The sequence below is a fragment of the Sinocyclocheilus rhinocerous genome, unplaced genomic scaffold (genome assembly GCF_001515625.1).
Source record: "Sinocyclocheilus rhinocerous isolate Xijiao unplaced genomic scaffold, SAMN03320098_v1.1 scaffold1420, whole genome shotgun sequence".
Lineage (NCBI taxonomy): Eukaryota > Metazoa > Chordata > Actinopteri > Cypriniformes > Cyprinidae > Sinocyclocheilus > Sinocyclocheilus rhinocerous.
In genome coordinates, this window is record NW_015666537.1 from 10,543 (window position 1) to 34,607 (window position 24,065).

At 35.7% G+C, this 24,065-nt stretch overlaps 1 protein-coding gene across 3 annotated transcripts; it reads right to left on the reverse strand.

Annotated features, from left to right (window-relative positions):
• Positions 1-993: 993 nt before the first annotated feature.
• Positions 994-23,813, reverse strand: LOC107732591 (M-protein, striated muscle-like). 3 transcript variants are annotated; one of them, XM_016543958.1, is made up of 38 exons: positions 23,656-23,813; positions 22,898-23,161; positions 20,111-20,233; positions 19,132-19,309; positions 18,762-18,919; positions 18,566-18,658; positions 18,124-18,212; positions 17,426-17,461; positions 17,075-17,236; positions 16,732-16,893; positions 15,596-15,737; positions 15,323-15,522; positions 15,178-15,234; positions 14,121-14,245; positions 13,851-14,034; positions 12,786-12,960; positions 12,503-12,624; positions 10,873-11,069; positions 10,583-10,709; positions 9,614-9,789; positions 9,215-9,329; positions 8,953-9,109; positions 8,569-8,675; positions 8,243-8,287; positions 7,990-8,126; positions 7,738-7,882; positions 6,982-7,041; positions 6,832-6,899; positions 6,601-6,726; positions 5,425-5,490; positions 5,100-5,187; positions 3,122-3,160; positions 2,869-2,974; positions 2,470-2,633; positions 2,220-2,256; positions 1,941-1,963; positions 1,633-1,688; positions 994-1,541 (listed from the first exon to the last, which is right to left on the reverse strand). In XM_016543958.1, exons 2-38 carry the CDS (start codon positions 23,029-23,031, stop codon positions 1,281-1,283), a joined length of 4,440 nt encoding a protein of 1,479 aa, XP_016399444.1. In that variant the 5' UTR covers positions 23,032-23,161; positions 23,656-23,813; the 3' UTR covers positions 994-1,280. The 3 variants fall into 3 exon arrangements, with proteins under 3 accessions (XP_016399444.1, XP_016399442.1, XP_016399443.1); XM_016543956.1 differs by lacking the exon at positions 5,425-5,490 and having other exon boundaries at positions 23,656-23,812; XM_016543957.1 differs by lacking the exons at positions 5,425-5,490; positions 22,898-23,161 and having other exon boundaries at positions 23,656-23,812.
• Positions 23,814-24,065: the final 252 nt, after the last annotated feature.

Consider the following 24,065-nt stretch of genomic DNA (forward strand, 5'->3'; position numbering starts at 1 on the left):
GATTTACCAAAACACATGATTGGTTTATTAACCTTTAACATTCTGTTGTCTACTGTTAAATGAGAATTTTTCACAAAGCAGTAGACTGACACTGGAAACTACACAACCAATTTGAATTAAAATCAGACAAGTTGAGATACATGCTAATTTTGCACTATGTTCCAATTTATGCTTAGAAATAAGCAACACCCAAAGCGTTTTAATTCAAAACATGTTAATATTGTCTTACCCAAATGTCTTTATTACCTGCAGGTACACTGCGATTACATAAAGCAATGAGATACATATATCATAAGTTGCAAAATGGGCTTCGCAAACTTTTTTTTTAACCCAAGATTAAGAAATGCCCATATTTCATTAGGCTTATACATTAGAAATACCTATGGCACCACAATTGTAAGGTTAACACCTCAATATGTTTACTTTTCCATACAGTTAATACATTAGTCTGGGTTAGCAATTCACACTGTATACTTTTGAAGCCAGAATGGCAGAAAGGCTTCATAACCTCGCTCCCCAAATTCCAAATTCCAAATGTGAAACCCTGCTTAAGGCATTAGAGTAGACTTAACTCATAATTTAAAAAATGTTAAAGGGATAGTTCACCCAAAAATGAAAAATCTGTCATACTCACTCTCAAGTTGTTCCAAACCTCTATGAATTTTTTTCTTCTTCTGTGAGCCCAGAAAAATATATTTTGGTAAACATAAAAACTAGGGGGTGGGGGGCATTTGCGTTTCTATAGGGGGCCTCGGCCGTGGTAGAAATCACATGCCTGTGTGGTTGTCCCCCTGTAGAAATCAGTAAGGTGGGGGGCACAAGGACCGAAGTGGCCAGGCCAGTCCCTCTCGTGGCACAGACACTGTTGGTAACCAAATAGTCGACGGTAGCCACTGACATTGACAGTATTAAAAAAAAATACTATGGAAGTCAATGGCTATGGTCAACTGGTTACCAACATTCTTCAAAATATATATATATTTTTGTGTTCAACAGCTTGAGGGTGATTAAATGATGACAGAATTTTCATTTTTTGATGAACTATCCCTTTAATCCTGGGTTAAGTATAGTGTGAAAAGCCAAAAAGCCTAGCATATATCGGTCACATTATTTGAGAAAATTATTTCAGTTTGATGAATTATTTATTTTTTAATCACCAACATGTTTAATTAAGGGAAAACCATACAATATTGCACTGTGGGTGGGCATGCTTTGAATTAAAATGCTTTGGAAGGTATACTGGTCATCTGTTAAACCCCTCCCTCCCTCTGTGCGTGTCTTTACTCCCTCTTCTCGCCTTCATCCTCTGGGATGTAGACACTGACGGTAAACTCTGCCGCCTCTGTGCCATACTTGTTCTTCACCAGCAGGGCGTATTTTCCCGAGTCGATGGTTTTAACAGCAGCGATGGTGATGCTGGCAAACTTGCCATGCTCAAACTTCAGCGTGTAGTGATCGTCAGACAACAGCGCTTTATCATTCTTCACCCAGCTGACCTCGGGAACTGGATCACCCCATACGTTGCCAGTGAGGTTAAGGGACTGAAAAGGGTGAAGAGTAATGAAATGTCAGACCACATTATCAATAAACTCTTTACGAAATATGATGCACATATATGATTGATTGTATTACCTTGCCCTCCTGAATGGCGACTACATCAGGTAGGCCACCCACCACACGAGCACGATCTGCAGATACACAAACCATTTAATAAGCTGTTTCAAGAAGCTTTAATATGTGATGAACCAAATCAATATCTGTTCTCTCTAAAGAAAGGAATTGTGATGAAATGTTTGTTCAGGCATATTAATTTCATCTACTGAACACAGAATAATAATGCTGCAACTGAAACATTCAAATTGGATTGCTTTTATGGCATGACATTGTGAATCTGTACACAATGTCAGAGCACAATAATAACAGCAAAGACAATCACTTACTTCTCTCTGCTATGGCCGCTGCCCTGAGGAAGGAAAGACAGATAAACACGTGGTTATTTAGGTCTTTAAATAGTGACTCCAAAGTTGATACATGCTTCTCACATTTTTCAATATCAGGAAATGCTTCACTGCAAGCCTCCTGTGACGCACTCATGGGTGGTCTATTTTAGTGTTATTCTCACAGCTTATGCAAGGAGGTCTTGACCATAAAAAAGTAGAAAATTAACAAATTCTTGTCACATTAATAGAATATGAAGGTTTTCATTAGTTTAAACTTACTTCAGCCTCTTGAATTCTTCAAATGCTTCCTCCCATTCTTTGTAATGGAATGATAGGGGGATAAATCATTAAAACAGAATAATGTAAAGGTAATACTAGGTATATAAATGAAATTGTATATAAAATATAATAAATAATAAAAATAAATACAATAAATTACAGTAAACTATAACAAAATAAGTTCACAATATCCTAGAATGAATGCAGAAGTACTGCAAGGTTGCTTGTGCTGGAACACCTGAGCTCTTACCTTGTCCTGACAGGTCAAGAACTCTCTTGACGCTGCCTTGGCCATTGAAGATATCAATGGCATATTTGCCCTTATCCTTCTCGGTGGGCTCGTTAATTTTGAGCCACAGCTGTTCTCCGGTGACTCCACACTGCACTCTGTCTGAGTGGGAGATCTTTGATTCTCTGGAGCCAGTTAGAAACAAAGGGAAAACACACATGGTCATTGGCCATGGTTTCTTGAGGTGATACGGTACAGTGAACAAACTAATTGACAAAACTTTGGATTGGATTAGTTTTGGGAAGAAATTTTGTCTGAGACTGTTTCAATATACTCTTTTATGTGGCTAATGTGACACTGAAGTCACATTAAAACAGCCCACACACACTGGTAGATAAAGAAGGGCGGCAGGAAGCCTACTTGTGAAGCCAGCCAATGTGGAGATCTTCAATATAGTGCACAACGAATGAGTAGAGAATGATTCCATGTTCTGTGCTCATAACCTTGAGCTCGGTTGAAGAATTGGCTACAAGAACAGAGAAAGAAATGCATGAAAATTACATGACATGCACTGATCCGATTTAAGTGCTTGAGAGCACATTCCCAATGGAGCATCATGTTACTGTACATTCAATAATGCTGAGTGGTGAAGGACTGATGGCAAGACACTCACCAATAACTCTAAATACTTCATTCAGCACTGCTTGATAACCTGAAAAAGATAATAATCACATTTAAATAGACTGACTACTGAAAAAAAAAGTCAAAACAATTAAATTACTGATAGGTGAGAGTTGTTTTTAAATTGGAATGTAATGACACAGAAATTCAAAAAAATAAACATTATAAATTAAATTTTTCAATATGAAGCCTATATTATAGAATTATATACAGTCGTGGTCAAAATTTTACATACACTTTGCAGTATCGGCAAAATGTTAAATATTTTACCAAAATAAGAGGGATCATACAAAATGCATGTTATTTTTTATTTAGTACTCACCTGAATAAGATATTTTATATAAAAGATGTTACCATATAGTCCACAAGAGAAAATAATAGTTGAATTTATAAAAATGACCCTGTTCAAAAGTTTACATACGCTTGATTCTTAATACTGTGTTGTTACCTGGATGATCCACAGCTGTTTTTTTGTTGTTGTTTTTTTGTGACAGTTGTTCATGAGTCCCTTGTTTGTCCTGAACAGTTAAACTACCTGCTGTTCTTCAGAAAAATCCTTCAGGTCCCACAAATTCTTTGGTTTTCCAGCATCTTTTGCATATTTTTATCCTTTCCAACAATGACTGTTTGATTTTGAGATCCATCTTTTCACACTGAGGACAACTGAGGGACTCATATACAACTATTACAAAAAGTTAAAATGCTCACTGATCCTCCAGAAGGAAACACGATGCATATGCATTAATCTTTTTGAATTTGAAGATCAGGGTAAATTGAACTTATTTTGTCTTCTGGGAAACATAAAAGTATCTTCTGTAGCTTCTGAAGGGCGGTATACTAAATGAAAAAAAAAAAAGATATTTAGGCAAAATAAGAAACATGTACACATCTTCATTCTGTTCAAAAGTTTACACCCCTGGCTCTTAATGCATCGTTTTTACTTCTGGAGCATCAGTGAGTGTTTGAACCTTTGCGTATGAGTCCCTCAGTTGTCCTCAGTGTGAAAAGATGGATCTCAAAATCACACAGTCATTGTTGGAAAGGATTCAAATACACAAAAGATGCTGAAAAAACAATTAATTTGTGGGAAATTAGTTTTCTGAAGAACAGCAGGTAGTTTAACTGTTCAGGACAAACAAGGGGCTCATGAACAACTACCACAAAACAAAACAAAAAACAGCTGTGGATCATCCAGGTAACAACACAGTATTAAGCAGTGTTTCTCAAATCTTGCCCTGGAGGCTCATCAAGGTCTCCAGGATCCCTAGAAAATCACAGGTAAGCAAGTTTGAGCTAAACTCTGCAGGGCAGTGATCCTCCAGGACCGGATTTGAGGAACCCTGGCATTGAGAATCAAGCAGATGTAAACTTTGAACGGGGTATATAAATTCAACTATTATTTTCTCTTGTGGACTATATGAAACTGTCTTTTATGTGAAATATCTCATTCAGGTCAGTACTAAATAAAAAATAACATGTATTTTGTATGATCTATCTTATTTTGGTAAAATAATTAACATTTTGCAGAAACTGCAAAGTGAATGTAAAATTTTGACCAAAACTGTAAATATGTATTAAATAAATTATTATTATTATGTATATATATATACATGTATAATATTAAATATTAATATCAAATATTTAAATATTAAATATAAGAGAATAAGTCTTATAAATAAGTTATTTAAATACAGTACATCTTCATATAGAGAGAAACAAGCAAAATACCTAAAGGAGTTGTTTTTCCGGTTTTGTTTCACTGCTGGACTAATGAAATTCTGTTGTATGTCTGTGCTAAATTTCTTTGAATTGCAAATCAGGGAACTCCACAACCAGTCATTCCAATTCAAATTTCAATTCAACATCCCGTAGGATGTGGCCAGTTCAATGCAAATTCCATTTCAAATGAAAGGATGCCAATCCTTAAATTCAGAATTTTTGATCAGGCCCGGTGACAAAGTGGCTCCTACCTGCATCTGTCAGGTTCAGCAAAGTTTTGTCCTTTCCTCTTTCATCCTTCAGTTTAACCTCATATACTCCTGCATCTTTCTTTGAAATCTGTTGGGGGAATTGTGGGAACAGTGAGGCACAGACACTGGACACTAGTATTATCAATACGAATCGGAAGTTAAAACATTTTTGAACAACATTTAAATTAACAGAACAGACCGAAAAGCCAAGCTTTTCTCCTGCGGAAGATGCTGCAGGCCAACAGAGTAAGAGTAGAAAAGACAGCACCATCACAAATAACAACATATTGACACTGATGGCAACTTATAAATCAAAGCTCCAGACTTTTGGCTTGCTTGGACTTTCTTCGGTTGCAGGTTTCCGTTGTGCCTTTTCGCTCTTAATAACAAGCTGTGAATTAAACAAACATTGCAGTTAATGCCAGCGCCCCCTACTGGAGTGGCAAGTGAGTTTGCCTCTCTTCTGCAGCATGCATTAAATCCACCCCTCTCTCAGTCCAGCAGGACTGGCACCTTATTGGTAGTTGAATTCAGTCAAACTAAGATGGCTTTTAATATTTATAACACATTAATATTACAAAATGGAAGTCAGATTGCACATAATATGATCATTTGCATTACTTTACAAAACTGCCATCCAAATCTGATTGAATTCAGGAAATGGCTTCCTTTAAAAACCAAGGTTCACACACGGAAGAACCATATATTTATGATATATGGACATAAATGTTGATAAATGTCATAATTAATTGAATAGGTTTTGCATCCTGTCTGTTCAAAGTACAGGGCATGATAAGCATGATAAATATAGAATCCATCATAGGTGCATATGCCATTATATATTCCTTCAAGGGCTATTTTACTTCCATAATGTGATTTTATTACTAATATTGCTGTATCCTTCATTACATTAACATTACATTGCTGCGTTAACTATTGTGAAGATTTTTGAAAGGATGCATTACGTAAAAAGTAGCCTGAAACAAGCCAAAACCTAAGCCTAAGTAGCTAAGTAGCTATTTGGCTGTTAGTTAATAACGTAGGTGATGTCGGACGAAAATGAAAGGAATTTTAGAGGCAGAGCAAGTTATTAAATGTGGATAAAAGATTACGAAGACCTTTTTTTTTTATTCATTGAAAAAATACAGATGAATCATGTAAAATAAGACCAGGAGCATGTATTAAGAAAGTACATTTTCATTTCATGCTGATTTTAAACACTGACTATTACTTTTCAGGAAGGCTTTTGAGATGTAATAAAAATAACTTATATCTCCTTATGTCTAAAGGAATAAAGAAAAGAAATATATTCTTCAGTACTATGCAAATATCTCATCATTTATGAGTCCGTGTGTCAGAGAGGAGAGTGGCTTTTAGCGTAGCAAAGCCTGTAGCATATGTATAATACTGCATCTAGCAAATATGCATTCATTATAATAATCATATGGATGCTGAAATCCCAGCTCGAAAACAGTCCCATCTTTGCCCAACCAAGTCTGACCTTGCCAATGTCAAAGATCAACACTTCATCTGATTTTTTGATCTTCTTAGCATCCTCATCATCCTCTTCAATCTCAATTCCATCCTTAAACCAGGCAATCTCAGTGGCAGGTTTGATGTTTCCAACCTATATCAGGAGAAAGTTGGAAAAAGGGATTTGAACAAGTATCTTTTCAACCTGAGGCATTGACAGACGGTTTCATGTTCCCATCTTTGATTCCTAGAGCCTTACCTTGCATTTCAGATGCACATCACATTCTGGGGTGACCTTGAAACTGAGATACTCCACGAAGTGAGGACCTGTTTGTGGGAGAATATTTTCAGTCACTCAACAACTAAAATGTGATTTAACACAAAAAAATACAGTGTAAAGACAGTGTACCTTGCCTTCTGACCCACTCTGCTCTCTCAAACTCAGATTTCTTCTGAAGCTCAGCAAACTCTGTAAAACAGCATTATTAAAAAAATGGAAGAAAATTATCAAAGCATGCAGAATACAGCTTATTTTGAGTATTGAATTCTGTTTAGAGTCCATTCATAAACATTCCCAAAAAGCTAGAACACAAAACACATTTCTTGTCACCCCACCTGCCTAGTTAATTTGGATTTGGAGTTATAAACGGTATTCTTCTGCCCTCTACAGGACATACTGATATAAAGCTCTGTTAGGCTGCTGTACTAGTGAGATGTACTAGTGGTTCACTGGTTTGGTTTGCATAATGGGTTGAACACAAATATATGGTGGGGTCCAAATCTGGGATTCAAAATCTAATTTAAAGTGATTTCATTTCAAATTAAAACAAACAAAAGAATGAGAAATACTTAAGACTGTCACCGATTATTCACTCAAATTGTTAAGCTAATAATAATAATACTACTAATAATAATTACTATTATTATTATTTACTCAAAACAATATGAGTGAAAAATGAGTGACAGAAAAATTATGATTTTTTTAAATTAAAGAAATTATGATTTATGAAATATAAGTATTATCACTAGTGGTTTCAGACATCTCAGAATTTATCTATTTGCTTACTGCGTGTTTTGTTATATATATATATGTTTGTACCAATAAGTTGTAGGAATACTAAAGATTAAGTGACTAAAAAATAAACAAATTAAAACATGACCTCACTTTCTCCAATAAGCACTAAGCTGGTGCGACCAGTTGCTTTGCCATCAACAAGGTTAAATGTGAAGGTTCCTTCATCAGTAACCTCCAGTGAGTCCATGAACATCTCAGTAATGCCAGTGGTTTTGTTAAAGTTCATTGTGTACTTCTGAAAAAACAAAACACAACATGATCATGTGTGCTGTCCAAGTTTGCATGACAATTAATGTTAGTTTGTGAAGTCCACTGGAGCTAAAATGTTCTGATATGTCTTACCTTTCCTTCATGGATGATATTATCATTGAATACATACTCCACTTGGCAGTTAGAAGTGAACTTGGCAACTTCGGCCCAGAGACGCACACGGCCCTTCTCCTGCAGCTCAATGGTCATTTCACTTTTAAAGGGAATTACTGCAGAAAATTGCTCACAATTAACCTACAACAACCTACTGATTGGTAAATGTATATTAAGTATGCATATTGACTATACTATAAAAGTCTGGAGTAGGTCAAGGTAAAATACTTACTGGGGAACTGGTGGTCACGGCTGATGTCCAACAAACGCTTAAGTCCTACAAAAAGTAAACAACATTGCATGTAATCAACAAAGCTTGCATCATGTGCTTTTTTACTCGACTATGAGAAAAAAAGATTATTGACATGAATTATTTGTTGTGTGGAACCATTTATTTATTGTTTATGGAAAAGAAATCAGCAGCTGCTGTACTCTCAGCTGACCTTAAGAAGTAGTGATCTCCTTGTGTTCCCTTCTTAAGCATGAATGTCACTCAAAGAAATGTAATAGGATGGAATATCACCGTCTGCAACCGCATATTAAAGGAAAGTGACTCACCTTCCTCAGTGAGCGTGTAGCTGGCAGAGACACCATCAGTGTTGGTCACAACACAGGAGTAAATGCCCAAGTCTTCCAACGATGGGTCATTAAAGATGGCTCTGGACCTGCATAAAGGAAAATGCATGGTTCTGTCAACAATAATACATCTAGTTAACCCTTATATTCAATATAATATAATATAATATAACATAAAAATACAGGACTAAAGCTTCAATAAAATCTATCTATTGGCTTTTGATTAGGTCAGAGGAACTTATTGAGGTTATTTTAAAATTCATATTATTATTTCTTTACATGTACGTTATTTGCGTATCCAAACATAAAAACAATCAATCTCAACAAAATATGTAAAAGACTGTATTAGTTTAGAAGTCAACTTACTTGACCCCAGAAGTCTGAACGGTGAGACGAGAAGTGTCAGTGAAGGCCTTGTAGTTTTTAGACCACACAAACTGAGAGTCCTCTTTTAGATCGGAGCACTCAAAGATCAGAGATATCACACCATCGTCGTCCACATCCACCACAATTTCATTGGTTCCTGAGGAGAACCCAACATGTGTAACAAAATTAGAAATGCAGGTGGTGAGTGACAGATGTTTTCCTCAACAAACAGCTGTATCCATATCCTTGAAAAAAATCTCACCAGGGCGGGTCTCAGCCAAAATTGCATCGGTTTCCTTTGAGGGTCCACCTACCCCTGCCACATTCTTAGCATGGATGCGCAGCCTGTAGGAAACACCCTCTTGGAGACCAGTTAGCTTTATCAAACAGAAAAAACTATTATGAGTAAAAAGCCGTCTGACATTTTGTTCTTTCTTTTCTTTTGAATAACAACTAAATGTCTCAACACGAAAAATAAAGAAACATTAAAAACATAATTAAAAGCAAAAGCCAGTTCTAGGAAATTGATTTGCAATTAAGCCATGGGAACAGTTCTGTCTCCTTTCTAAAAACAGAACTTGAACTATATACTGTAAAAAGAAATGATTAAACTGTGAGAACTAAAACACTCACTTTAATTAAAACAAAACTCATTTATTACCTTCATGTAAGTATTTTTTGTGGATCTCTCTTGGACACATCTCCATCTGCCATTCTCTTCCTTATAGTCCACATAATATCCAGTCACAGGACTGCGGCCACTGAATGTAGGTGGTTCCCACAGAAGCACCATAGAGTCTTTACGCACCTCCTGGACACGGAGGCCATGAGGAGGGCCTGGGTTTGTTGAAAAGTAAAATGCACACAGAGAAATTGCCTGTGATACATCACCGCAGCAGGTAAAATGGACAAAAAAAACGAATTATCGTTGACTAAATTTAACCAAAGTCCCTTCAGTGGCAAATCAGCATGTTTGGCGGCCACCTTAAATAGTTAATAGGCAGTACAGCTTCTATTAATCCTAAGGAATGTAAATTATTTTTACTTTTTAACGACATTTTATATAACTTTTTTTTTACAAATATTTATTTAAAATCAGCAATAAAATGAACTTCCAAGGTGGGCTCAAGACCTGAAAAATATGTGACAAATCAAAACAATTAATGATTTTTATTGATAAAAGTGTGATTTCTAGAGCAGGTAAAATTAATAAAATGTTGGTCATTTGAATAAAATTCCATGGTCATATTTATAATGAATAACATTTTTATAGTTATGCCAAGCTCTAAAATGTTTTCTTTGGTTAGAAATTCTAAGAAAAAAATCCTTATCATTAATCCTCGTTTATAAAATAACGAACAGCTGGAAAAGTCATGAGGTCTTGAATATTGGTGTGGATAAAAGGGGGCCTTGGAGGCAAAAAAGTTGAGAATCACTGTTCTAGAGTAAACAAACTCAAAAATGCAATTTACACTTTACAATTTACGCATTATGATTTCTTCTACTCCTTGATCATTTTCCTATAAGTGGTCTGTCTCCTCCCCATTATAATCTCTCCCATATACTGTTTTACACAAGGATGTATATCTATAAGAATGTCATTGCCTGACATAAATGCTGACTGGTTTACCTGGAACAGCCACAGTCCATTCCTTGCACTCCAAGGCGACCGTGGGTATGGAAGATTCACTAATACCAGCCCGATTGACTGCACGCACCTGGAACTGGTAGAATACGTTTTCCTTCAGGTCTGTCACCTAAGTCAATGAGACAGGAATAGGGACAGCAGTTATTCAGATCAGTCTTCAGCACCATGCGCATTGTGATCAAAATTGTTAACTTTATCAAAGTTTTTCATTTCATAAAGCTAAATAAATCCACAAATTGTCATAAATCCAGCACTGTGATATCATGACCTACTTTATAAGATGTCCCAGTGACTGTCTGGAGGTTAATTTCATGCCACTTGCTTGTGACTCCATCCTTCACTGTTCTGTAATCCAGGTAGTAACCTCTGATGTCTGCTCCACCAGTTTTAGTAGGAGCTTGCCAGCCCAGCACCATGTAGTCACGGACCCTCTCCAGCAGGGTCACACCGGTGGGGGGGCTTGGGACGGCTGCAGAAGGACAAGACTTAGTTTAGCCCAACAAAACATTCAAACATTGGCTGTTTACGTCTGTTACCCAAACAAAGAATTGATGTAAGACATAGTAGGACATCAGCATAGATATCAAAGCCTGATGACCTGAAATTCAGCTGTTATGTTCTCTTAATACTAAATCATGTTATTTTATACACACATTCTGCATTTTATTGAACAATGCAGAGTCAAAATAACAATAATATGTTCATGCTGTTCAGACTCTGCAAACAAACACAGTACAAGGTACAATACAAAGTCAGTAAGCATGCTGCTCTTATATATCATATGTTGGCTAAGTTCAATTTAACCACAAAATCAGTAGGAAAAAAAATAAATTTTTTTAGTCAACGTGCATTTTGCAGTCTGGGATAGTTAACGAGATACCCCTATTGTCTCTTTCACATGGCTGCTTTGTTAATCTTAGTACCTGGATGTTTGTGTCACACAGGATACACTCAAGTAATGACAGTGTGATTCTGAGGGAATTAAAGGAGTTCTGATAGCAGGGCAGGGCACACAGAGGCAGGGCTAGCTTTCTAAAGATGTTCATGCAGCATGCAGGCTTTGTGTTTTTAGCTTGGTGGTATGCAAAGTATGAATAACACAGCCAATATATGCAGTATAATCTTGACTTTAGAATGGCATTGAAGGCTAAGTGAGAAGGTATTGCACATATAGAGTGAATCTGAAGAATGGTTTTGTACTGGTCAAGGACAGTATGGTGCTAAGTGCTGGCGCACATCAGGGAAAGAATGAATCACAGATATTAAATGTTTTTTTAATGGTTTCTTTCCCAAAGTTAGACAACATAAAATATACAGACTGAATTCATTACACACAGGCTTCAAATTAAAGGGACAGTCCACCCCAAAATTTTAATTCTGTCATTTACTCACCCTCAAACTGTTCCAAACCTGTATGAGTTTCTTTCTTCTGCTGAACACAAAAGAAGATATTTTGAAGAACTCTGGTAACCAAACAGTTGAAATGAAATGGAAGAAATACTACGGAAGTCAATGGCTACTGTCAACTGTTTGGTTACCAACATTCTTCAAAATATCTTCTTTTGTGTTCAGCAAAAGAAAGAAACTCATACAAGTTTGGAACAAGTAGATGAGTAAATGTTGACAGAACTATTTTTGGGTGAACTATCCCTTCAATTTTTTTTATATAAAGCTAAAGTTTAGATAAATATTTAATTGTGCCTCGCTCAGATTAAAATTTATTTGGAAAAAAATGTAAAATGTAAAATAACTATTTAAACAGTTTTGCTATGTAAACATAACTAAGTATGTAAATTATAGGCCATGCTACTTGTTAGTTACACCAGTTTAGTCTCTATATCCACCAAGAGGTCCTAGGCCTTAAAAAGGTTCAAGACTTCTGCTATAAACAACAATACTCACCAATGCTTGCTTGTACAATGCAGGCCTCAGATTCAGCACTGCTTCCACTGTATCCTGCAGCATTCACAGCCTTCACCCTAAATACGCATTTGTCCCCAGTGTTCAGCCCGTGGCACACAAACCTGCACAACAGAACACAAGTTAAGACCAGTTACATAATAATATCTTGGTATAAATATCTTTATAAACTGCTTTATTGTAATTCATTATAAAAATATTTGTAGTTTTAATAACAATGCACATTTATAGCAGTTTTCGATCTCGGGTCACTTGATTGGCATACCTAGTGCCTTTGACTGGCTTGTTGTTGCAGGGAACCCACACGCCACTGCCATTGATGCTGACCTCGATGTAATAGCCCACCAGATTCTTAACCTCCTTAGATGCCCCCCAGCACACAACCACAGATGTGTCAGTGTTTCTAATGGGAATAACAGGCCCTGGGACAGAGGGCAGGTCTAAAAAAAAAAATTATTAAATAAAATAAAAGACAGAGAATGGCGTTCATCTGATTTCAAGGCAAGTCATACCCACACTTTCATTTACAGGATCATACCAATTATGAATTTTTTTAATTTATTTTGAAATAAAGCATTTCTGTCATTCTGCCATTGTAGACATACACTACATTCAAAGTTTGGGGGCAGTAAGATTTATATTTTTGAAAGAAGTCTCTGGAATCTCTCACTAAATCTGTATTTATTTATTATCAAAATATATTCCTTATCAAACTTCAGTAAAAACATTGATATTGTGAAATATTATTACAATTTAAAAGAACAGTTTTCTATTGTAATATATTTTAAAATGTAATTTATTCCTGTGAGGGCAAAGCTGAATTTTCAGCATCATTACTCCAGTCTTCAGTGTCACATGATCTTTCAGAAATCATTCTAATATGCTGATTTGCTGCTCAAGAAACATTTCTAATTATTATCAATGTTGAAAACATTTGTGCTGCTTAATATTTTTGTGGAAACCATGATACATTTTTTTCAGGATACTTTGATGAATAGAAAGTTCAAAATAAGAGCATTTACTGTATTTGAAGTAGAAATCTATTGTAGCATCATAAGCTTCTTTACTGTCACTTTAATGCAATTATTGCATCCTTGCTGGAATGGAAGTATTAATAAAATATTACTGACCCCAAAGTTTTGAATGGTACTTTCCTGAACTGATACTGTTGGTCTCATCCCAAATTCATGCCACGTAGGATTAGAAAGTGTGCAATATGACCCCTTTGAGGCACTTGTCACAGAAGTCTTGAAACATACTCTCTATCATGCAATTCAGAACATGTGTCACTAACCCATTTTCTTTTTTTGTATCAAGTGCTAATACTAACCCAATCTGTCTCCCACAGTAGTCGCCCCAGTTTCTTCTGACGGCTCTCCAACTCCAGCAGAGTTGCAGCTACGGACACGGAAGCTGTAGGATTTGCCCTCAGCAAGGTCAAACAGGGCAAAGCGGGGGGACTTCACTGGCATCCCGGTGTTCACCCTCTGCCATGTCTCTGTGCCTACTAAACACTGGGAAAAGATTTGATAGTCTAAAAATGTGCAAAACTCAATTCAAGGTAAAAATCAAATACTTTATACCTTACACTCTACCTCACCTTCTCCACATAATACATGACACCCTCATGTCCTCTCTGGATGGGTGGCTTCCAGCTCAGTACCACGTAACTTTTAGTAGCCTCAGTGACAGCCAGGTCAGTAGGTGGACCAGGAACAACCCCCACTGAAAGAGACAAGAGGAATAATGCTGCAGTTACTTCCACACATTATTTCTCCTCTATTTTTACATTTTGATTATCTTTGCTGTCATCTAACACTTACTTAAAGTTAATCTTTAGTTAATAATTTAATAACACTGTTGTAGAAAATCTATAAACGAATATGAATTTTTATAATATCCATTATAATGCTGCAATGCCTAGACAAAGCCTAGAATATGCATAGATTTACTTGCAGAAATGAAAACAATTGATAAAATGAGTTTTCCATGTTCACCTTCTCCTTGTAATACCTGTCATTATACAAATTTGTGTCCTCATATGTCACAAAAACAGGCACACACACACACACACACACACAGAGACACACACAGACACACACACACACACACACACACAGAGACACACACACACACACACACACACTTTTAATTCCCACTACTGTTCAAAAGTTTCTTTTAAAAGAAATTAATACTTTTAAGGACTCATTAAAGTAAAAATTACAGTAAAGACATTCACAATGCTACAAAAGATTTATATTTCAAATAAATGCTGTTCTTTCTATTCATCATCTATTCATCAGAAACATTAAACAGCACAACTGTTTTCATCATTGATGATAATAAATGTTTCTTCAGCAGCAAATCAGCATATTACTGTAGAATGATTTCTGAAGGATCATGTAACACTGAAGACTGGAGTAATGGCTGCTGAAAATTCAGCTTTGTTATCACAGGAATAAATTGCACTTTAAAATATATTCAAATGGAAAACAGTTATTTTAAATTGTAATAATAATTTACAATATTACTGTTTTTACTGTATTTTTTGGCAAATAAATGCAGCCTTGTTGAGCATAATATACTTCTTTTAAAAACATAATTAAACATCTTACCAACTCCAAACTTTTTTTTTTAATTTTCTTTTTTTTTTTTACCTGTGGGGTCTTCCTCAGTGAATTTGATCATTCCAGTCCATGGAGCCGAGGGACCAGCTGTGAAACAACATACTCATAAGCAAAACCGATTGGCTTTGTTATAGTTTTTTCTTTGTTCTTTAGTCTTTATTCATATATCCTTCACCTCTAAGGCGGGCACGGTCTGATGGATCCATGGCAACTACAGGGTCAGAGGCCCGGGACGGGCGGCTCACACCAGAATTGTTGAGGGCTCGCACCCTAAAGGTGTAGGAGCGGCCCTCAGTAAGCCCAGTGACAGGAAAACGGGCATACTTCACTGGAGTGTCATTACACTGGGTCCAATGATGAGTGCCAACCTCCAACCTGTAAAGAAATATTTAAATGAGGAACACTGATGTGAGCTTTATTATCTCACTGCTGATGGCATATGACTCACCTGTCAATGAAGTAGCCAATGATAGAACTGCTTCCCTCCACTGCTGGCTGCTTCCAGGTAACAACCACATAGTCTTTATTAGCATCATGACAACGCACATCAAGAGGAGCAACAGGAACCCCCTCCTCTTCCACATCAGCATCTGATACACACAAATGTCATATCTAATTATGGCAAAGTAAGATACAGAACAGCGGCTCCGCTCTGTGAATGCAGCTAGCTAATTTCAGCTCTCTCTTAACTTAGGAAGCGTTTTAATGATCTCATCATGTAACCCTAAGGGCTTATGAGATGATGTCAAACACAAATACTTCGTAAAAACATATATTTTGTATCATTCATGAGCCAACAACAAGCCTAAAATCAAATAAAATGGATAAAATTAGATTTTATTAAAAAAATTAAAACTATTAAATATTAACATTTTATTTCTGATTTTCTGTAAAAATGTACACTATGAAATTTTAGACTTTGGGGTCAGTACAATTTTTTATGTTTTTAAAAGAAGTCTCTTACGCTCATTTATTGCATTTATTTGATCATAAAATAATAATATTGTGAAATATTATTAAATATAATTATATATTATTTTCAATTTTATTTATTTTAAAATGTAATTTATCCCCATGTTAGCAAAGCTGAATTTTCAGCAGTCATTACTTCAGTCTTCACACATGATCACATGATCCTTCAGAAATCATTCTAATATGCTGATTTGTTGCTAAAGAAACATTTCTTATTATTATGAAATGTTGAAAACGGTTGTTCTCAAATTTGTGATACTTTTGAAACCAATACTTTTTTTCAGGATTCTTTGATTTGGAAATCTTTTTTAATCACATTTAAGTCACTTTTGATCAATTGAACGCGTCCTTGCTGAATAAATGTACTGATTTCTTAAAAAATAAAAAAAATAAAAAAGTTACAGACCCCAAACCTTTGAACGATAGTGTAACTTGTTCTTCAGACTGACTGTTTTTAGTGCCATCAACCAAAGATAGAAGCAGCATTCCCAGAGAGAAACCTAATGCATGTGGTAACTCTTAAAGATACAGTGCACACAGCTTGTGCAAGGACAATAAGACATTGCCTTTCAACTTAAGACTACTCGGCACAAGTGTACAGGCAGGACTCACCTCTGACAAACACATAGGCAGAGTGAGTGTCAAAACCTGACTTGGTATTGACACGCAGAGTGTAAAGACCCTCATCTTCTTTGTTCAGATGCACAAGGGTCAAAGTGGCTTGCTCACCACTCCAGTGCATGTGCACCCACTTTGAAGGTGACAAGACGACACCTGATAAAGAAAAGGTATTATTATAGACTGTAAGCTGTTGCATTTTAATTAATAGCTCCTGAATATAAAGAGCACAGAGGAGGACAATGCTTAGAAGATGGTGATTTATGCGTCAGTAAATTTGCAAGTAGCTTTTTAAAATGCACAATAACTTCATGGTGCACTTAGTGTTCATACTTACCATTTCTGTACCACACTATCTCTGGCTGGTAGCGCTTCACAGTGGGGTAGACAATGACTGTACAGCCCAAACTCATGGTCTCTCCCTCACGGCCAAAAGAAACGTCAAACTTGTCAATGATGGTAGTGTTGAAGGTCACACCATATTCAGGGCTGTAACCATCTGAGCGGAATATGAATACAAACAGCTTAAAGGTCAAATAATTTCTATTACACACATTCAAATGAAGAAACTGTTATAAATTAGCTGTACAGTTTATTGTAAAGGCCAAAACATTACATTTGTAAACACTTGCTTTATATGAGTACAGATGTGAGCATAAAAGAGAATTATATGGTACAGGAAACTTACGGGGCCTTTCAGTCACCTCTTCTCCTTCTTTGAATCCTTTAGAATGAAAGTGCAAATAAACGTTTTAGTGCTTTCGAAGTGAAAAATGTTTAATGGAACTGCATAACTGCATAGTGCACTGCAAACACAACCAACTGCTTCTCTTTAAAGATTACAGCTGACCTTGGTGCACATGATTGATACACCAAACAATATTAAATAATAAAGACCCAGTCGAGATATTTCATAGCATTAGCCTGTGCAGAGGCAGTGGAAAGACGTTATTCTAGTTACTCTAGAATAACACAGGACAAACTGAGGTGCTGCAAGGGCCTTAAAATAGCATGTCAAGAGGACAGCAGCTGTAAACCAGACCAGAGTGAGTTACACACAAGTATAAGCACAGTTTCTACATTCAGTAGACAAAACAACGACTTAAGAGTACAACTTACAGGGATGCGGCAGATGACCCCTTAATTATGTCCTTCATTAACTAAAAATATCCATAATTTCTAAAATAATTCAGGTTAATAAAATACAATATTATTTGATCATGCATGCTAAAATGGCTGCAGATCCAGTCTTCCTGATTTGCTTCTTATTTTTGAAGGCAAGATCTGAGCCATCAGTGCACAACAGTTTGATTCTGAGAGCATGTAAAACATTATTTAAAAATAATTTAAGATTTGAAATCCATTTTAAAAAAGTGAAATACTCACTTTTAATAATGACAGGAGCAAACGCAGAACTTTCTCCCTTCACATTAAGTGCAGAGATTCGGTACTCAGCAGTATCGCTAAAACTACAACTGCAACCCACAAGAATAATTTTATTATCATTTCAATATAATATAGTTATATAAAATATCATTTGAACAGAATCAAAAAATAACAGTCATGCCTTTAACGTTTATCTTTTCCATGCTTCTGATATTACTAATAAATGAAATCATCCCACGCATTTAGTGCAATATAATAAAGAATCGCAAATAAACGTTCACAATAGGGATGTAACGATTACCGTTTTGGCGATAAATCATGATAAAATTCCCCACGGTTAGTATTACCGTTTCATCTTTTAATTATCATTAAAACCGTATTAGATTACCGCGATTTGAACAACTCTCACAAACATCATTAAATGAACAAAAACTTTCTTTACTTCTTGATTTCCAGAGAATGCATGTTGTATTGGCTCTCTGTGAAGTATTTCTCAGGGTGAGCCTTAGCATCGATTAAAACATTGTTTTTGTACCTGAAAAGCCCAGTTAGATGAAGAGAAACAGAACAGAGTTCAATTAAACCTAGGATTAATGATTATATCTATCCAGTACTGCTGGAATTGAAATGTTTCTGACCAGGACACGCGGGGTTTGGGCCATCCAGCCACTGTGCAGTGCAGCGTCACACTCTTCCCCTCCCACACAGTCTGGCCACGTGGTTTCACGATGAACTCCGGGGGGTGAGTCAAACTGTCTGGATTCATCTTCTTTTGGAATTCCTCTTTCTCGTGCATCTTGTGTAAAAAAAACAAACATAAATTAGGACCCTAAGACAAAACAATCATATAAATACTGACACTGTTGGAATAGTTCTAAATCAGAAAAATTTGTGTTACAATAAGCCTCAAGATACGGTTTTGGCATACAAAAAGTTGCACTAAACTTTTTTGACAGTTAAAGGCGCAATGTTTTATATAAGCATCTTGTTAAACATTTTAGGTCAAACCTTCCTGCTCAGAGACAGGCGTTCAGCAGATTCTCTCAAACTGGTCTCTCTGGACTTCTTCACAGTTCTCATCTTGAAGTCGGTCTCCCTGGAGAACAGGTTCCTCATAACGACATACCCCACACCCTCCTCCTTCACCTCCTCCTGAGTCTCCATCAGATCCTGGGTAGCCAAATGACTAATTGAGAAGATTAAGTTAATGAGCAGCCTGACCCAATATTGACTAATACTGTTTGCCATATGAGATCCATGTTAGTCTAGACGTACAGTTTTTAATTAGTCAGCAAAGGGACCTGGGATCAACTCTTGCTTTAACTTAAAAAAGGTCTAATGAGTTTCATAGACATGAAGGAGAGACAATGACAGAATTTTCAGTCAGGGTTAATATAGTTAATTGAAACAAAAACCATAAAAACACATTTTCATTACATTAACAAATAAAATAAAAATATATTTAACAACTTATTTTAGCTAGTTGCCAAGGCAACATTTCTCATTTTCATTTAGTTGATGTACTAAAATGACTAAAACTAAAATAAAAATTAATAAAAACTATTTAAACATATAAAAAAAATACAAAAACACACAACAAATTTATTAAAACTTAAAAAAAATTAATGAAACTGAAAATATAAAAAAATGTTTAATCAAAATATTAGATTTTAATACTAATTCAAAACTATAATAGTATCTCGATTACATTTAAATTTTCTCTTTTCAGTGTAAAGCAAATGATCTGCAAAGGGTGTGATTTGATTGGACTGATACAATTTAGACAAATAAATATATAGTTTCATAATTAAAAATACAAAGTAACAATAATTATAAGTTTACATTTGCTCAAATCAAAAAAGGCATGTCTTCTTCCGTGTGCCAAAATTAATCGATTAGATTAATCAACAGAACATTCACAAACAGACATTACACATCAACTGTAATTATCAAATGTAAAACTCCATTGAGTAAACTATGCAATCACCTGCTTCTGAAGACTGGCACAACGTATCCAATGATTTCGTCTTCTTTGTCCACAGCCAGGTACGAGCGCTTTTCTTTTTTAGAGAAAGCGCTCAGTTTCTTCTCTTTCTTTGAAATCTTGTGCCTAAACAACAGTGAACATCAACAACACCAATAAACAAACAGTTGGATTATATGGCAAAATGCATAAAAGATTTTGTATATGGCTGAAAATATCTTTTTTTCCATTATTCCATCAAAAAAAAGTCAGTTGAATTATTTTTTTTCCCTTAAATCTTCTTAATGCCAATGGAACAAAATGTTCAATATTTCAGCAGGGTTAATGAAATAGGATGGAATAGAGTCACTTGAAAGTCAATCTTAGTGTGTTAGTGTAAAGTAAATATTAGCAGAGACATCCACTATATTAAAGGCAGGGTATGTGATTTTTCAAAAACACTTTAGAGAAAGTCAATCTTAGTGTGTTAGTGGAAAGTAAATATTAGCAGAGACATCCACTATATTAAAGGCAGGGTATGTGATTTTTCAAAAACACAGTTTTAGAAAACTGATTCGGGCCGAATCGCAAAACAAACTTGTAGACTCTGCCATTAAGAATTTATTAAGAAAACAACTCAAAAAGCCTGAGATAAGCAGCACTGTAGCTTATTAAAGCAATTAAATCGATATAAATCACTCCAGAATATTGTTACTGTGTATGTGAACATCCTTCATGTTACAACATTCCTCATTAGCACACCAAAAATATTCCAAAAAAGTAACACTACGTGACATTTTTTATATCTTTTAATGCAAATTTTGTTAATTGTGATCAAGAAAGATCATGACTAGCTGGAAACAAACATTACGTGAAATGTCATGTCAGCCGGAGATAATCCATTTAGTATGTATATGATCCTAACACTCACTCACAACTGCCACTGGCATTATGGGCTTTGGACTGTTTTATAGATAAAACATAGAGCTCTGTCTGCTATTTGAGAGGCTGATCCTTTTATCTCTTAGACTGTTACAAAATATTTTGGGATTACAGCGGCTTCCAATCCATCTGATTGTTTCAATAATACAAAATGCATATTTTGCTAATTGTTCTCTTGAACAACTATAGGCAAACAATTTAAAATTGCTGTCAGGAACATATTCTACAACTCTAAAAAATTATATTAACCATATCAGGGTTTGGTTTGCCATATTCAAAGCGTACATGTGGCAATTTCTGCACAAATAACAACCATCAGAAATACTAATAAATTGTCATAACTGGTAAATAATATGACAATATCAGATTTCTGAGAGCACCAATACACCAACACGATATCTCAACAAAAATTAAAATTGTTTCATCATTTAGCGTTATGTCGTTACAAGCCTGTATGACTTTCAAAAGTGTCTTCTTTTATGCCCCACAAAAGAAAGAAAATCATACAGACTTGTAAAAAAACAAGGGTGAGTAAATGATGGCAGCATTTTCATTTTTGAATGAACTAACTTGTACAGTTTATGTACAGTTACAGTCCAGCTCAACTACTGTGATTTCAAGTTTCAGTGACCATAAATAATCTCTAAGACCATTAATAACTTTGGCTCACTCCCACAGAGGCTCAAATACTTCCAGCCACAGGGTCATGGCATCATGCAGTCCTCAACAGCACATATGTTCCTCTATAACAAAGGATTCGGACCTAAACATTTATAAACATAGTACCAATGCATATGAGCATCAAGAAAGCACAAAAGCCACCGCACACTCAGCTGGCTTATGCTTAAGTATTTTTTTCCATGCATGCTCTAAGGATTTAAAAAAAATAAAAAAAAAATTCAAAAAAAAGTTTTAAGCTATGAACCAAATCAACTAGCGAAGAGGTAAATCACAACATTACAAACCAATTATAGTGTAAACAAAGGGAGAATCAGTCAGACAGCTATATTTGCCCAACCAATGAAGTGAGTGTGAGGCAGCGCATCTGTTTGTACAATCAGATACAGATATATTATACAATATACAAATATATAAGCAGTTTGAGAGTATAGGGAAAATCTGCTTTGTGTCACGTGAGTGGGTGTTCGCTGCTGAGCACTTTAGAAGCAATATTCATTCCCATGGCAACAGTAACTTCTCTGATTGGTGAAGTGATGGTGAAGTTAAGTTATTAAACAGGAATTTGGCTATTAAACACCTTAAAAACTAAAATGACAGTGACTTAAGGCTTCTACAAAAGCATATATCATTGTTTAAAGGGTTTATACATGATCATTAAAAATCAATTTCTCTATAAAAGAAGTGACATATTTTTGCTTGTTAAACTGCAGCACACAACAGCATCTGCATACAGCACCAATGATTATTTACACAAAAATATTTAAATAAGAAAGATGAAAATACATATCTCTGCATTTACCACAGAAAAACAAAGTTGTTTTGTAGATGACTTGATTTTAGAATCTATGTTGTCATTGGTTTGATTATTGTTTTGTCATTGCAATCGCCAAGCTCTGACGTAATTTGTGGTCATCACAAACTGAAACTGATAACAGATAATAAAAGAAAATGCATTAGCGTTCATTAGCGTACTTTGCTGATCTGTTTTAAAGCAAACAAACATCATAAGGTTATAATGAAAGGGTTATGGTAGGTACTTCATGTGATGCACACGTTTTCAAGTAAGCAGCATGGAATGTGTTATAAAAGCACTGGTATAAAAAGCAGCACTTGTGAGTGGGTTGCTCTATAGGGGCCATTCTTCAGGGCAGCATGAGCACAGGGACAATGTCCCCTATGTCCTCTTACCCATGGCTGCTCACATAAGCAGCATAAGACTGGCGGCTAACAGATGACAGGGAGCCTTGGTGATAGGTGCTCTCATAGTGCGTCTCAAGGTCCCGTTGCTGCTGTTCCTTCTGTAGTTTTAAGGATTCTGACATCCTGAAGTGCTTTTTAGATCGGCCCACGGACCCCTTTCTCTCCGCTTGCAGTCTCAAGTACAATTCCCAATGAATGTTAATTCAAATGCACATGATTCCAAACACTTACAATTGTAATCATGAATGTACACTGGGAGGGAAAAAAAAACATTGATGAGGGGTACAGGGGTACACTGGTGTCCCCAGTCAAAAGCTGTACGCCTAAATGCATACTTTTTATGCACTTTTTTTTCCTTTCTTTTTGAGAGTGTAAATTCCAGTTTTGGCTTTCACGTATTTTTCAGGAATACTGTATGGGCCAACACACATATCCAAGACATTTGTCTATGTATCTTTGTTTACTGTTCCAAACTGGTAACAGACACATTCTTGTTCAAGTGAAAATGACATAATTTAAATGACTTGATATCACAACAGCAAGAATAAAATAGGCTACATGGTCCTACAAAACTGCTACTAGTAGTTATTCAAAGTATAATATCAGACACCATTCAATTATATGAGCAACTAGTTTTGTCTGTTGTGATGGTAACTAATTCATAAATTTAGACTAAGCTAAGATTAGAAGATTAGATATTCTTCTAATCGAGAATATTTCTCGATTAGAAATACAAAGTAACTTACCAAGTCAAAGTTGCTTTTGCAAAAAGAAGAAGGGGCAAACTCCAAAAAATGAGAAGCCAGTGAAAATCCAGGCACAGCGGCGGGTATGGGGCAGCCGACAAGACGAGACTTCACTGAACAAAAATAATGCTGCCACTCTGCAGATTGCAGCGTGCAGCCACGACCTTGTATGGCCACTAGATCTGTTAAATATAGACCCTGACTAAGGGCCAGGCAGTTTCAACATGTGAACTTTGGCGCGTAATTCAATTTATAAACACAATTAAACAACAAAGGCAACGCAACAATAGTTTATTAAAGAAATATCACAAGACTGCTGTTATAGGCCTCGAGCAGCATGTGATCAACTCTAGTAGAACAGAAATGATATTGTTTTTTTATTTTAAACATTCCATTAAACAATATCTTAA